At 39.4% G+C, this 12,974-nt stretch overlaps 1 protein-coding gene across 1 annotated transcript in view; it reads right to left on the reverse strand.

Annotated features, from left to right (window-relative positions):
- The window catches only part of fer1l6 (fer-1 like family member 6), a 25,237-nt gene extending 17,366 nt beyond the window's left edge, over positions 1-7,871 (reverse strand). Inside the window, exons 1-14 of the mRNA XM_034885501.1 lie at positions 7,757-7,871; positions 6,181-6,266; positions 4,849-4,960; positions 4,370-4,424; positions 3,841-3,972; positions 3,696-3,758; positions 3,408-3,486; positions 2,902-3,058; positions 1,919-2,105; positions 1,519-1,620; positions 1,323-1,413; positions 1,074-1,191; positions 748-982; positions 253-361 (exon numbers count right to left, since the gene is read on the reverse strand). Of these exons, the coding sequence (XP_034741392.1) occupies positions 253-361; positions 748-982; positions 1,074-1,191; positions 1,323-1,413; positions 1,519-1,620; positions 1,919-2,105; positions 2,902-3,058; positions 3,408-3,486; positions 3,696-3,758; positions 3,841-3,972; positions 4,370-4,424; positions 4,849-4,960; positions 6,181-6,266; positions 7,757-7,791 (1,561 nt within the window). The 5' untranslated portion in view covers positions 7,792-7,871. The remainder of the gene's footprint in view (positions 1-252; positions 362-747; positions 983-1,073; positions 1,192-1,322; positions 1,414-1,518; positions 1,621-1,918; positions 2,106-2,901; positions 3,059-3,407; positions 3,487-3,695; positions 3,759-3,840; positions 3,973-4,369; positions 4,425-4,848; positions 4,961-6,180; positions 6,267-7,756) is intronic.
- Positions 7,872-12,974: the final 5,103 nt, after the last annotated feature.

A 12,974-nucleotide genomic window follows, 5' to 3' on the forward strand; every position in this document is an offset into this window, starting at 1 on the left:
CTGGACACCAAGGCCATCAAATGTAATTGTTTTCAGGAATTTGAACTACTGTACTGTGATTTCATTTTTGGTTTCAGTGATAAATGCAGGGTGGACCAAAGAACATAAATAAAATCCTCAAATCCAAAACAAGTACATCACAAACTACTCAAGAGTTGCATTAGGCCGTATTAAATGAAACATTATGAGCTCCTTTGATTATAAAGAACTTTAATGTAAGACGGAGTGAGATCAGTAGATTTAGAGACTTACCGAGGGAGAACTCAATGCTGATGGGCTTGTCTCCAATCTTCCTGTCAATCATGGTGGCTTCGAACAACGCCCCAAACAGCAGAAAGCTCTCAATGTTGTCCGAATCCAGCTGGACACAGAAACATCACAGTAGGTTTATTTATCTAAAAGGGAGACATGTATGAGGCAATTCTGGGACCTGAATAAAGACATGTCCATTGGCACTGCAACATTAATTGCTGAATTAATCCAAATTGACTCATGGCAATTGTGGCATTTGTAGCACATATATTGAAACAAAACTCTACCAGTTGAATCATCGGTGCAGACAGTAGTAATTATGTTTGAAAAAGTGATAAAAAACTCTTCTCCATATCAAAAGCACAATGCCATACCATTCTCACGAAAAAGGAATAATTATTACTATTTGGTGTGATGAAACTGTTGTATTCTTTAATCACTAAACAGTGTTTCTATGTAGGGAAATATTGAGGATATTATAAGAAAACTTCTTACACCAGGAGGTGATTCCACAGCCAGGACCTCTGCAGCCACAGTTTTTCCTTTGTCATCATCAGCAGCTCCTCCTGCTCCTCCTACGGCTCCTCCTCCTGCAGGAGTCTTACCATCCTTCCCTCCTACTTTCCCTGCTTTAGTGTCCTTCAATGGCTTGACCATTCTGCTGAGTTTGGACTCCGAACCACTCCCACCTGATAGGATCTCCACTGCGAGCTCCATGTAGACCCGACCCCTGACACATGCACGGATTGGAGAACTTGTTGGTAAGTTGTTGCTTGGCTATCTATACATTTTCCTCACAATTGAATGTACCTAACACCGACCTGTAGGACACGCCCTCTCCGATGCCCTCATTAAGCTCCGTTGTGTCATCACCTATGGAATAGTTTCGGGCAGAGCCGTACAGGTTAATCCAAGCAGGTCCAAAAGTTGGTAAAAACCCTGGAGAAAGACAAAATAAGATGAAGACAAACAAACTGGATCATGGCTCCTAAACTTTTCTTCTTTCAATTTGCCTTTCCTTCTTTCATGACTTTATCTCTGCTCCCATCCCTCCCTTCATCTCTCCTCACCTCTGTCGCCATCCTGTTCATTGGAGATGCGCCTCAAGTCAAAGTAATGGGTTCCTATGGCAACGTCGCTCATGCTTCCCTCATCCCAGACCTGTGAGGAGAGAGAAGTCAGCTTCCTGTGAGGTTTATAGTCTGGTTATGTCTAGTGTAAATGTACACACACACAAATATATACACACACACACAACGCTCAGACCTGAATCTTCAGTCTCTGACACAGAGGGGGAAACATCTCTATGAAGACGATCTGCTCATTCCACACCGGGTCTGCTGTGGACTTCTGTGTAGATGTGCGACCCTGAGAGGCAATGGAGGAAGATTGGAAGATGATTAAGACTTACATAAAACAATGTGTGCTATATTGCAAAAATGAGATGAAAGCTAAACATGGATGACAGTTAGTCCTCAGGACAATGCAAAAGTTATGACTTTTGGTTTAGAGCTTGTAGGATGTGTTCATATACAATTTCAAAGGTCCCATATAATGCAAATTTCCAGGTAGATTTTAGGTCTCCACAAGAATATGTGTCCACACTCTAATGTTAAAAAACACATGTGACACAATGAAATCTGCTAGTAGTCTATATTCAACCCACCACTTGTTTGAAGAAGCTGACCACTGCATATGGGTCGATGAGTGCTGTGTTGTCTCCTATGAAGGCCTTGGTGACGTTGGCCATGATGCTGGAGTTGTTCCGTGGAAGACCTTCAGCTCGATACACCTTCACATAGAAACGAGCCCAGGGTCGCTCCGAGGGAAAACCTTCCGGTATCAGCAGGTTCCTGAGGATAATGCCATCACAGCAACACACAAATATGTTTCAACCCAGTCCAAACTGATTTATAAAGCCTTTTAAAAAAACTGGTTAATCAGCAATAACTTGATAGAAAGCCTAGCTAAAAACTCTAAGAGGGTGCAATATTCATTACACCAAATTATAAGAAGCTCAAAGTGTCCACAATGGAGATAATTTATCCCTTAGGTACATTAATGTGCCCTGTAAATTCATGCCATCCAAAATGTATTACATGTAATTGGAAATGTTGGCCTAGTGTTGGAGAATGGCAACAGGTCACAGGGTCACCAAAATAATTAGTATCCATCTTCTGGGGACCATGAGTATCCAACCGTGACATTGTAAGAGGTAGAATGTTTTTCTTTTTTTCATAAATAGCAGTGTGTCATCTGCATGTAAAGATATTTAAACATTATTGCTATGAACTGAAATTGAAGAAGGCATTAAAAGAATAGTTACGATATTGCGAGGTGTGGTTGTTTGACATACTTTTCCCGAGTCAATGTATTACCTGCAGCAGATGGCAGCAAAATGAGTTTTGTCAAAGGAGTCTGGCTATTTTAAAAATGACAGTGGGGAATTTAAACTTAGGGTGTAATGGTAAGTCAGGCCATAAGAGGTGAAGGCATACAGTACCAGAGGTAATGCTGTTGTTAGATTCTATCTCACAACTACTATTAAATTCCTTTACTATATGGTTCCTGTGTCTGTCACCTTTCCCAGAGAACCTAACTGGTCTATTAAAACAGAAAAACATTTAGAAAAAAAGATAGGGATTATACTTGTTTATCTTCTCCTCAGCATCACTCGCTTTTGGTCCTGGCTTTATGGCGTCTCCCTTCGCTGAGACACTGATGTCACACTTGACATAACCTTTGACCCCAGTGCTAATGTCACCAGGATCGGTCAGCATTGCCCACTTATTGATGAATTGGTGACCTGGGGGAGTAAGAAAAAGAGAATGAAACCATATCAAAATGTTCAAGTATATTTAATTGAAAAAGGCGCTTTAAAAAGCAAACTGGTTTAGCACCAAAATGCTTTGCAAAGATGTACAGTATAAGTACACACATACAAGCATGAATACATATGTATATACTGTAGATGTTGTGGAAATAAAGCTAGATTATAATAGAAACAAGTTTAAACACAAATTATACCCAGGGAATTAGATCAATCAAAAAAACTGGTTCAAAACAATGTAATGGCCTCTTGCAGGCTATACATCTTCAGCCTTTTTAAATCACTACAGCTGCTGTTATCCACATTTGAGAGAGAGTTGAACTACCTGGCTGTCTGTAGACTGTCCACACATCCAGCTTGAAGGCTCCAACGCAGAAACTCCTTAGCATCTTTGAGTGCATCACCTGGAGAGAGTGAGCGACACAGACGAGACACAGAGACTCAAACTTGAAACTGATAGGCCACTAAAAACCTGAAAGCTCCAAACCGCCTGACCATGCAAGCCAACGTTAACTTTCGTCATCCAATTTATAGGCTTTCTGAACTGATCATTTACAATGATAGACATCTACAGCCTATCTTTGAAATGCTCATTGGCTGTTCTTTTACTCACCGTCAGCTTGATGACTTTATCAAAGAAGACCTCTTTGTGGGCAAAGAAGTCAAACACAAAATACTGGTGAAAAGAAGAGAGGTGGGACAATTTTAGACTAAGACACATGTGATTCAAATGGTGTTTTTTCAGAATTGATTCTCACCTCATTGTAAAAGGGAGAGTTGGTGCCTTCTTTAACCGAAGTCTGTTTCTTCTCATCACCGATCTCGATCACAACACTGGGGTCGATGTTTTCTCCCACCAGCTGCCTGGCCTCCGTGATATTGATGGAAATCTACGGGCAAGATGAGAAGGATTTAATCCCAGTAAGTCCTAAAAAAGACTATATAAATTACATATATACCTACATATGTCTTACACTGTAAAGCACATTGTTTTGTAATGTTTGATTTGTAATCATGTGCACATTTTCACTCATGTTCTTTATATTTTAATTCATATCATCAACTTACCACATTATATACAAGTATGCAGTCTTGTCTCTTTGGTTTTCATTGTAATCAAAATGGTCCCTTGTGTTATGTTCAATTATACCTGTACATTCTTCTTTTCATGAATACTCTTACTACTCAATAGATATCCTCTGAGAATGAATCAAGGTTAGTCCTACATTTCAGATAATGTGTAAAACACAAATATATTTCATAACTGTTTGTTCTGTATGCTGTTACCTGGAAGTGCTGAGGTTTCCCTTCACTCTTCTGGATGCAAGTTCTCAGTTTGGCCCTGTAGAAGGTTCACTGTGCAGGTCAATGTCTCAATCATTTTTCATGCAGACTGATCATTTTAGTACGACAAACAGACAGAACACTTAATGAACTACCAAGATAAAGATTTAACATACATTGTGATGTGCTGTGTCTGTGCATTAGGGTGACAAAAGCATGCATACAGTGCCCAGACAATAACTATGTGCTGGACAGAAGAAAATCTAAAAGCTGGAAAAATAAAGGTCTGCATACTAGGTAATGCTCAAATGAACATATATTTAATTATTGTCAAGTGGGAAAAGATAAAAGAAAAGTTTTTCCAAAAAAGAGCATGATGCTTAAAACGCCACTTGGGGTAATTCATGGCAGCATTTTGCTTCTTAATTACTCGTATTTGCTCCTAAACACTGTAAGTCATCTGTAATGTGAACATTTCATACCTCTTATTGGTTGGTATTTTTCTGGTTCTGACTGCAGAGCTTCCTGGTTGGTCCTCAGCGTTTGTTACCTCCAGCATGGGAGACGCTTCAGAAGGCAACTCGGCCCCACTGTCTACATACACAAACACAGACAGACTTCATTTTACTACATGTACTGTGAGCTTTCTATTAGGGGGAAAAGTTCAGTGAAGTTGTTGCATGCATGACTACAAATCTTGTCAATCATCATCATCTATCAACTGGAGGTCTTGGATGTCAGCCATCTTTTACGCTAACTAGCACCAGCACAGTGACATAACACAAAAAAGTCTCTTAAAATAATGTAATGACTTTGAAATATTCAATAATATGCAGATTTCCATGTCAGATTGAGTCCATACCAATTGATCCCATTGTCACATGTTATTACCCCCTGGAAATCCAGAGTTCTCGCGAGAGCACAATTTGGATTTGCTCAGCGAGTTACTCCGGCATCGAGTAATGCTGCTCATTAACTATACCCTTGTAGCCGAGCAGCACCAATCACATTGGTGTGTCTGAAATATGCGGGCCGCAGGCGAGCTAAACAGATGACGACAGACGCTGTGATGTCAAAGTAATTAGTAAACATTGCAAGATGGCTACGAATGAACACCCGTTGTTAGAAACAGATTTGGCCGCTACAAAGAACAAATTAGTCTTGGTTTTTTATCTAAAAGAGGAACAGAAGACGGCGCTCAAATCGTTCTTTTGCAACAAGGACGTTTTTTGCTGTTTTGCTAACCGGATATGGCAAAAGTTTAATCTACCAGTTAACTCGCTGGTGGCTGTGCGGGCTCTGGATACCTCAGCCCGTGTGTTGTTGGGATTGGTCGTAGTGCCATCCAGTTGAGTGCAGTGAGATTTTCAAACGCACGCTTGGTGCCGCCCCTCGAGATGGGCGACTTTCATTTCTCAATGACAAACCCTTAATCCTTTTGGATTTAGGTCTGGATTTGCAGGTTTACATCCTGTTGGATGTAGAAATATTTCAAACCACACAAGGAAATTACCATCTTAAAATCCTGTTAGAGGACTTTTTAGCACACAGGATAAACAGGGACATCCTGTTAGGATACTGTTCTGTGTTGTTATGAACACCTAAATTACATTAATTGCTGTTACAGCAGTGTCCAATATGTGACTGTTTGATAAAGGTTAGTCTCACCCACTGTGATAGAACAGGAATACCTGCTCTATTGTACACTGTAAATACAACTGTGTGTATGTGTGTGTGTGTGTGTGTGTGTGTGTTTCCTGTGTGTGTGTGTGTGTGTGTGTGTGTGTGTGTGTGTGTGTTTTCCGGGGCCTCACCCACAGCTCCCTTGTTTGCCAGGACCAGGTCTGTGTTGACTTTCTTCTTCTTCTTCCCTTTCAAGCCAAATATCATCTTGGTCTTTCTGCTCACAGAAGAAAAGGAAAACTTTCAATCAGCCAAATTTTATCTTCAAGCTTCTCTGCTACATATGATTTACATATAGAGTGCACTGAAATTAAACGATCATGCTAAAGACCCGTGTTTGAGGGTTGACGCGTCCGTCTTGAGTGAATGATGTAGGATTTTATGTTCTTGACTTACAAAGCCTCGGTCAAACATAGCATGATTACTGAAGGCCAAACTGAAAGTAAAAATCCCCTAACGTAAGTGAGGGGCGAAGACGGCTGCAGTACAGGCATTGTGGTTCTTCACCAGGGAAGATCTGCTCACGTCTGGGGGTCAGGGACAGTAACTGAATACATTTACATGCACACTAATATTAATTTTTTTTTCAGAATATGAAAAGTTTGCAAAATGTATATGGGTCAGGGAAACAGCACATTTTTTTGGATACAACAAAATTAGGTCTTATTACAAATGTAGCATTTGCTTTTAAAGACATGTTGGAAATGTCAATGTTATTTGGCTTTTAGAAGCATTTGTTGAACATGTGTACAGCGTATATGGAATATGCATCTTAGTTTTTACCCCAGTTTGCGACACACAGCCTCTTGCCTTTCCTGGTTTTTATTTCATTTCTAATTAAGAAACCAGGCTGAGTTAGATGCATGTTATGTGATTCTGTGTTTATGAATAGTTGCAGCCTCTTGAGATCAGACTTTCCACAAAAATACATCCAACATTTTGTAAATAGAAAAAAAATGCTTTGCAATAACGTCCCTTGAAGAATTCAACAAAAACCTTCAACTGCTCTGTAAAGTCAGTTTACTACTGCAAAAACATTCCATGGGAATAAATAAAGTATCATTATTTTTCACTTAATGTGAAAAAACAAAATTGTAAAAAAAAACGAAGTTTCAGAACAATGTATTATGTTACCATTATGTAACTCCTTTTTAAAGAATTAAAGAATCAAGAATTCTGGTATTTTCTTTATAAATATTAAATGTTCTGTATTTATATAGCGCTTTTCCAGTCTTAACAACTGCTCAAAGCGCTTTTACATCTACAGGGAATATTCACCAGTCACACACATTCATACACTGTGGCCGGGGCTGCCGTACAAGGTGCCACCTGCTCATCAATAAACATTCACACACATTCATACTCCGATGCGCAGCACCGGGGGCAATTCGGGGTTCAGTGACTTGCCTAAGGACACTTTGACAATGACTGCAGGGGCAGGGATCGAACCACCAACCTTCCAACTGGCAGGCAACCGCTCTACCACTGAGCCACAGCCGCCCCCTTATATTGACCATTATCTGAGAGTTTAATTTTTTCATTTTACCATCAATCTCCAAAAACAGGAAAACATTTCCGTAATTGAAATCTCAAGTAGAAAATCAAAACGTACAGTATGTCATTCAACTGACAGAATGATGGATTCTGGATTGTCAAAAGTAGCACAGAAGTCAATTAGATGCAACAAAATATTCAAAAACTGCTCACCGCTGCACGGTTTCAGGACTGTCTGAGGAATCCATTCTGCTGAAGTCCAGAGATGTTTTCTTTTTCCACTAACAGGCACCCGGAGGGTTTGAGTCCGTCGGTTTACAACTAAAGAGTCCTGTCCTCTGTGTGCTTTAAGGATGTCTAGTGACTGATGAATCGTCTCATCGCTCTTTGTTCAGACTGAGACATAAGACTTTGTCCCTGCCTTGGACAAAGCTGAACATGTCAGCATGCAACCGGCTATTATCACCTGAGCGAACCTGGCTAATTTCCAGCGCAGAATTATGCTGTCAGTTTTCTAGCCATCATCATTTGCTCACTCTTTACAGCCCTTCCTTCACTACAAATCCCTTCATCATTTGACTTGACTGCACTGTAAATAAAGAAACTCGTCCTCACGAAAAAGCCTGCACACTCTCCACACTTGCTTCCTCATGTCCAAATAATTAACTCGATCCAGTCTTGAATATCCCTTGTCCAGCTCGGCTTGTTCTTCCTCGTTCTAAAGAAAATATTGTTATTATATCCTGCCCAACGGCTCATTGTTGTGTTTTTAGTGGTTTATGTAAAGGGACCTGTCCTGCTCGCTCCATTTAAGAGCTATACAAATGTCTTAGAAAGTATATACATCAACATCATCATACGTTTTCCAGGTGAGAGTGATGGTGCACATATGGAAAAATATCTACTTTAACATAAAACCCTAACATAAGGCATAAAATATTATAGGTAGAATCACATAATTGAAGTTGGACATGTTTATGATGTGGTCAAAGTGGACTGATACTCATTTTAATTATTTATTTATGTGTGCGGCTGACTGGTTTTGCTGCATGGATCCATATTAATACACAGCGGGCAAAGGATAAGTCTGGCAATATTCTATATTGTAGTCATTGCTCAAATATCCCATGACCAGAATTAAACCAACAATGCATTAGTCCATCTCTCAAAGCTTTCTGACTTCCTCAGCCTGTCAGCCCTGTGGCCCCTTGAGACACACATCTTTAAAAACAAGTTACAAATTAAATTCAAACTCAATATAAAGAAAAGGTTAAGTAGTTTCCTAAAACATTACTCAAACTGTAGTCATAAACTCCTCCTTGCATTCATCAGGTACTGTTATAATATGGGTTAGAGGCACAAATGAATGGTGAGGTGTTTTTAATAATTGTTGGACAACAATTGAGCTCTGTGAGGCAGAAAAAGAAGCCACATCAGGCAGTACCTATTTTGTAGGATCAATGTATTGCTGGTTTTGGTCTTCTAATGGAACGTGTTCCATTAGAAGATAATCACAAGACTATTGGAAATACACTAACACTGTTTGCTCACCCAATGTCAAATGTATGTACAAATGGTAGATGTAATGCAATTATTGGTGAGATAGCTAAAAAAGCATTATCCCTCGTATGTTTTGGTAATTAAGATTTAGCTTTTCTAATGTTTGGATATCAAACAGGTCTGATATAACAGATTTTATTCCAGTGGTCATTTACCGTCTTTTATGCGTCACACTGACTTACTTCGTAGGCAAAATGATTTGAAGGTCAGTAATTGGATTTTCCCCCAGCAATCTTATAAGAAGTCCAGTTTGAGTATTTACATCTAAATACGTTTTTGATACTACTCGCCACCGTTGTCGCTCTTAATACTACGTCATCTTGCAACGCTGCGGTCGAGCTGCTGCTATGCCCGGTGCGTTCCATACATACTCTGAAGGTGGCTCAAGTACTACAGCCCTGGCAGATATACTATACACATAGTGTAGTATATAGTATATCTGTCAGGGCTGTAGTACTTGAGCCCGCTCTTGGCCACAAGACAATTTTGTGGTTGGTCACGACCGAGTCCAGCACTTTATGTTTTTTTTTTTCTAAAATAACTTCCTCCTTCAAAGCAAAACCATTTATGTAGCATACTAGTTCAGAAAACACGTAATAGGTTCATTCAAAATCCATCTGGAACAGGCACTGACATTGGTCACCTGGTATACACCTGTTTGCGTCACCCATCTCAATCAGCAGACATCAATCATTTTCATTTTGGTCACAGACACAATGTCAGCGAGCACTTTGCCTTTACTGGAGGCTTTAAGGCAAGTTCAAGAATGGGAACATTTACATTTTACACTTAAAAGTAAATAATATGGCTTTATACAGTATGATCCTTTTGTTGATTATTACAAATAATAAAGCAAAATGATCATCTTAAAATAGAAGATACACTGTCCCTCGCATCAGATAAATTACAAAAAAGGTAAGTTCTTTTTTTTCTCTTTTGTTCTTGACAGTGTCTCCTTTTGACTCAGTCTCGACAAGTCTGAGTTAACATGACCTTGGACTTGTCTTGGACTCGACAAAGGTGGACTTTACAGTGGAGCTTTACATCTGCTGATACTGTTTGTAAGACACTTTAATTTTACAGCATTTTGAACCTAAAAAGATGACAATCTTTGAGCCGTTGAAGTATTTTTTGGGGTTTGGTCTTGAACACGGAAACTAAACTAAACATTGCCTACATTCAGTTCCGGTTAGCAGAGTGTAAAAAAAAAATCCGACCACAGTTAAAGACAACATCAGCCCGTTGACTTAAACCAAACATTACTGCAACAACAACAGGGCAAAGCCGATGTCATACCTTAGTTTGGGATCCATTTGAGCAGTCAGAAGTCAGTGTCACTCATCAGTTCCAGCAGCTGGACTCGATCGGCTGCATCCTGTCGGCATGTGTTGGCTCAGACAGTCGGCTAAGGTGAAGAAACAGCCTGATCTAGCTATTGGTGGTTGAAGTGTTTGTTCAGAGTATGAAGTTGTAAAGCAGAGGGAGCATGTGGCCGATGCATGGCCTGTGCCATATTTATATTTCCTTGATTAACTGCTGGGAAGTTTAAGAGTTTGAATATTATCATATTTTTTATGACTTTGTCATTTCTACTGTTTCTGATGAGTTTATAACTTATTTCATACGATTTCACTCAATTATAGACAAAGCAATGGTAGCACTAGTGCTATGGTGTTAGTGTTGCCATAAAAGTAGATGCAGTATGAGTAGTTATCTGAATACTGTGGTTTGAAGTACTACTGTTGTATTAAGTGTGTTATGATCAGTAGCATTGCTGTTATTTCTTTCTTTAACACAAAAATGTAATTTAAAGCATAAAATATCACAAGTAGAACAATGTGTATTACTTGTGATATGTTTGACATGGTTAGCTAAGTAAGACAGTGTGGACATATTCAGTTATTTCTTTATGTATGCGGCTGACTGGTGTTACTTAATGGTTAACTATTAATACACAGGAGGCAAAGGAGAAGTCTGGCAATATTTATATCGTAGTTATTGTCAAAACATCCCATGACAAAAATAAATAAACCAGCAATGCATTAAAGGTCCCACGGCATGATACTTTCACGTTAAGAGGTTTTTCACATTAACACTATGGGGATAGGTGTAACCCGAGCCCTGGGCATCCTGCTCTGCCTTTGAGAAAATGACAGCTCAGCTGGGCCGATCTGGAACCTGGTTACCTCCCCTTTCTCTGCTTTGCCCACCCATGAGAGAGGGAGACACCATGGCTTTCAAAGGAGCAAAGTGGCAGTTGGTCAACGCCACACCCCCAGCCTCCACCTTGCCCCCATCCCTCCACTTCAAAAGCCACACACTAAGAAAAGGCACATCCTTTCTTTCCATTGACTGTCAAATTATCCAGTGATTCAGTGACAGTGGTTAGATAACATCCTGCTTCCTCCTGAAGTTTTTATTTTTATTTTTTTTATTAACAATAGCAATACATTTATCTGGAGATCACAAAGGAGTGACAAGCTACAAGCAAAGGCAGTGTGTGTGTGTGTGTGTGTGTGTGTGTGTGTGTGTGTGTGTGTGTCATGTAGCCTGGTGATTATGTGATGTACCAGGATGTATGGAAGTGGTAGAGATAACAAGATAACAAACACACCCCTAGTAAACAGAGCAGTGACACATCGTCAGTCAGAGAGGATTAGCAGACATTATCTGGATCAAAAATAACTTTAAAACAATTAAAAGACATGAAACGGGTATTTTCACACCATGATCCAGCTGTGTTTTCATGGAATGACCTCTGGCTTTTGGCGTTAAGTTTAACGTATTATGACCAAATGACTTAGAGGACGTTTAAAGTGTAAATTTAACAGAAATCCCGATGTAATTCTGAGGCTTTTGTACCGATATTACCTATAGTTACTGCAAAAACATAACATTATTATGACTGTCACATTGTAAGCATATTAACTGTTGTTATAATGACCTGTTTACCTATTTTCTAATACATTAGCTTGCTAACCTGCTCCTCCAACTTACGTTTTGTTGTTTTTATAACCCAATACTACTCTAATCTTTTTGCTCCATTACCGTATTACAAAGATTGAACCACAATATGACCACTAAACAGTGGTGGACTTTGACAAAAATTTGGCCCTGGCAATTCCGTCCCTTACCAGTCCAATTTCTCACAGGGACATTATTTGCTTTATAAATGCAAAAAAAAACATGCTCACATGAGATTATGGCACCAGCAGCGTGACACACACTCTTCCAAAATGAAGGAATTCCCACATTTCATAAAACATTCAAGCAAACTACCAAGCCTCCATCTTAGAATGCGATGGAAATGCTTGCATATTTAAAACATATTACTACATACCTAAAACACCCAAAACAAAAAAGTACAAAGACCTAGCGGACCAGATAAGAATGTGAAAAGTAGAAGCCCGACGGCACCAGACTGGAGGCTCCAGACTGCAGCTGTACAGCCTTAGATATTTTTGTCAAACTAGTGTGAAAGACCAGTGTTGCCGATTTCTTTTTTTCTTTCCCAGCAGCCTACAAATCGGCCCAAGAGGGCATCAGCCTGTATGACATTGCTAGTCCTCTTGTGCAATAATTACAATGATATTACACTGTTAAGTTAGTATTAGCCCTCTTATTACATAGTTTTTTAGCTATGACCCTTATATTCATCCAACATCTGTCCTTAATTACACTGCAGGTTCTTTACCATATCTAATGAAATAATCAGAAATGACCTTGTTACAAAACCAAACCATAGTGTCTCTACGTATTGTAGTCACCAGTACACTTTAAAGCAAAACATTTTTTTTTACCACAGTGATTTAAGCATAGATGCTTTTGCAAAAATGGGGTCACAATACCAAGATGCAATAGGACAAATCTG

Source organism: Etheostoma cragini, chromosome 11, assembly GCF_013103735.1.
Source record: "Etheostoma cragini isolate CJK2018 chromosome 11, CSU_Ecrag_1.0, whole genome shotgun sequence".
Taxonomy (NCBI): Eukaryota; Metazoa; Chordata; class Actinopteri; order Perciformes; family Percidae; genus Etheostoma; species Etheostoma cragini.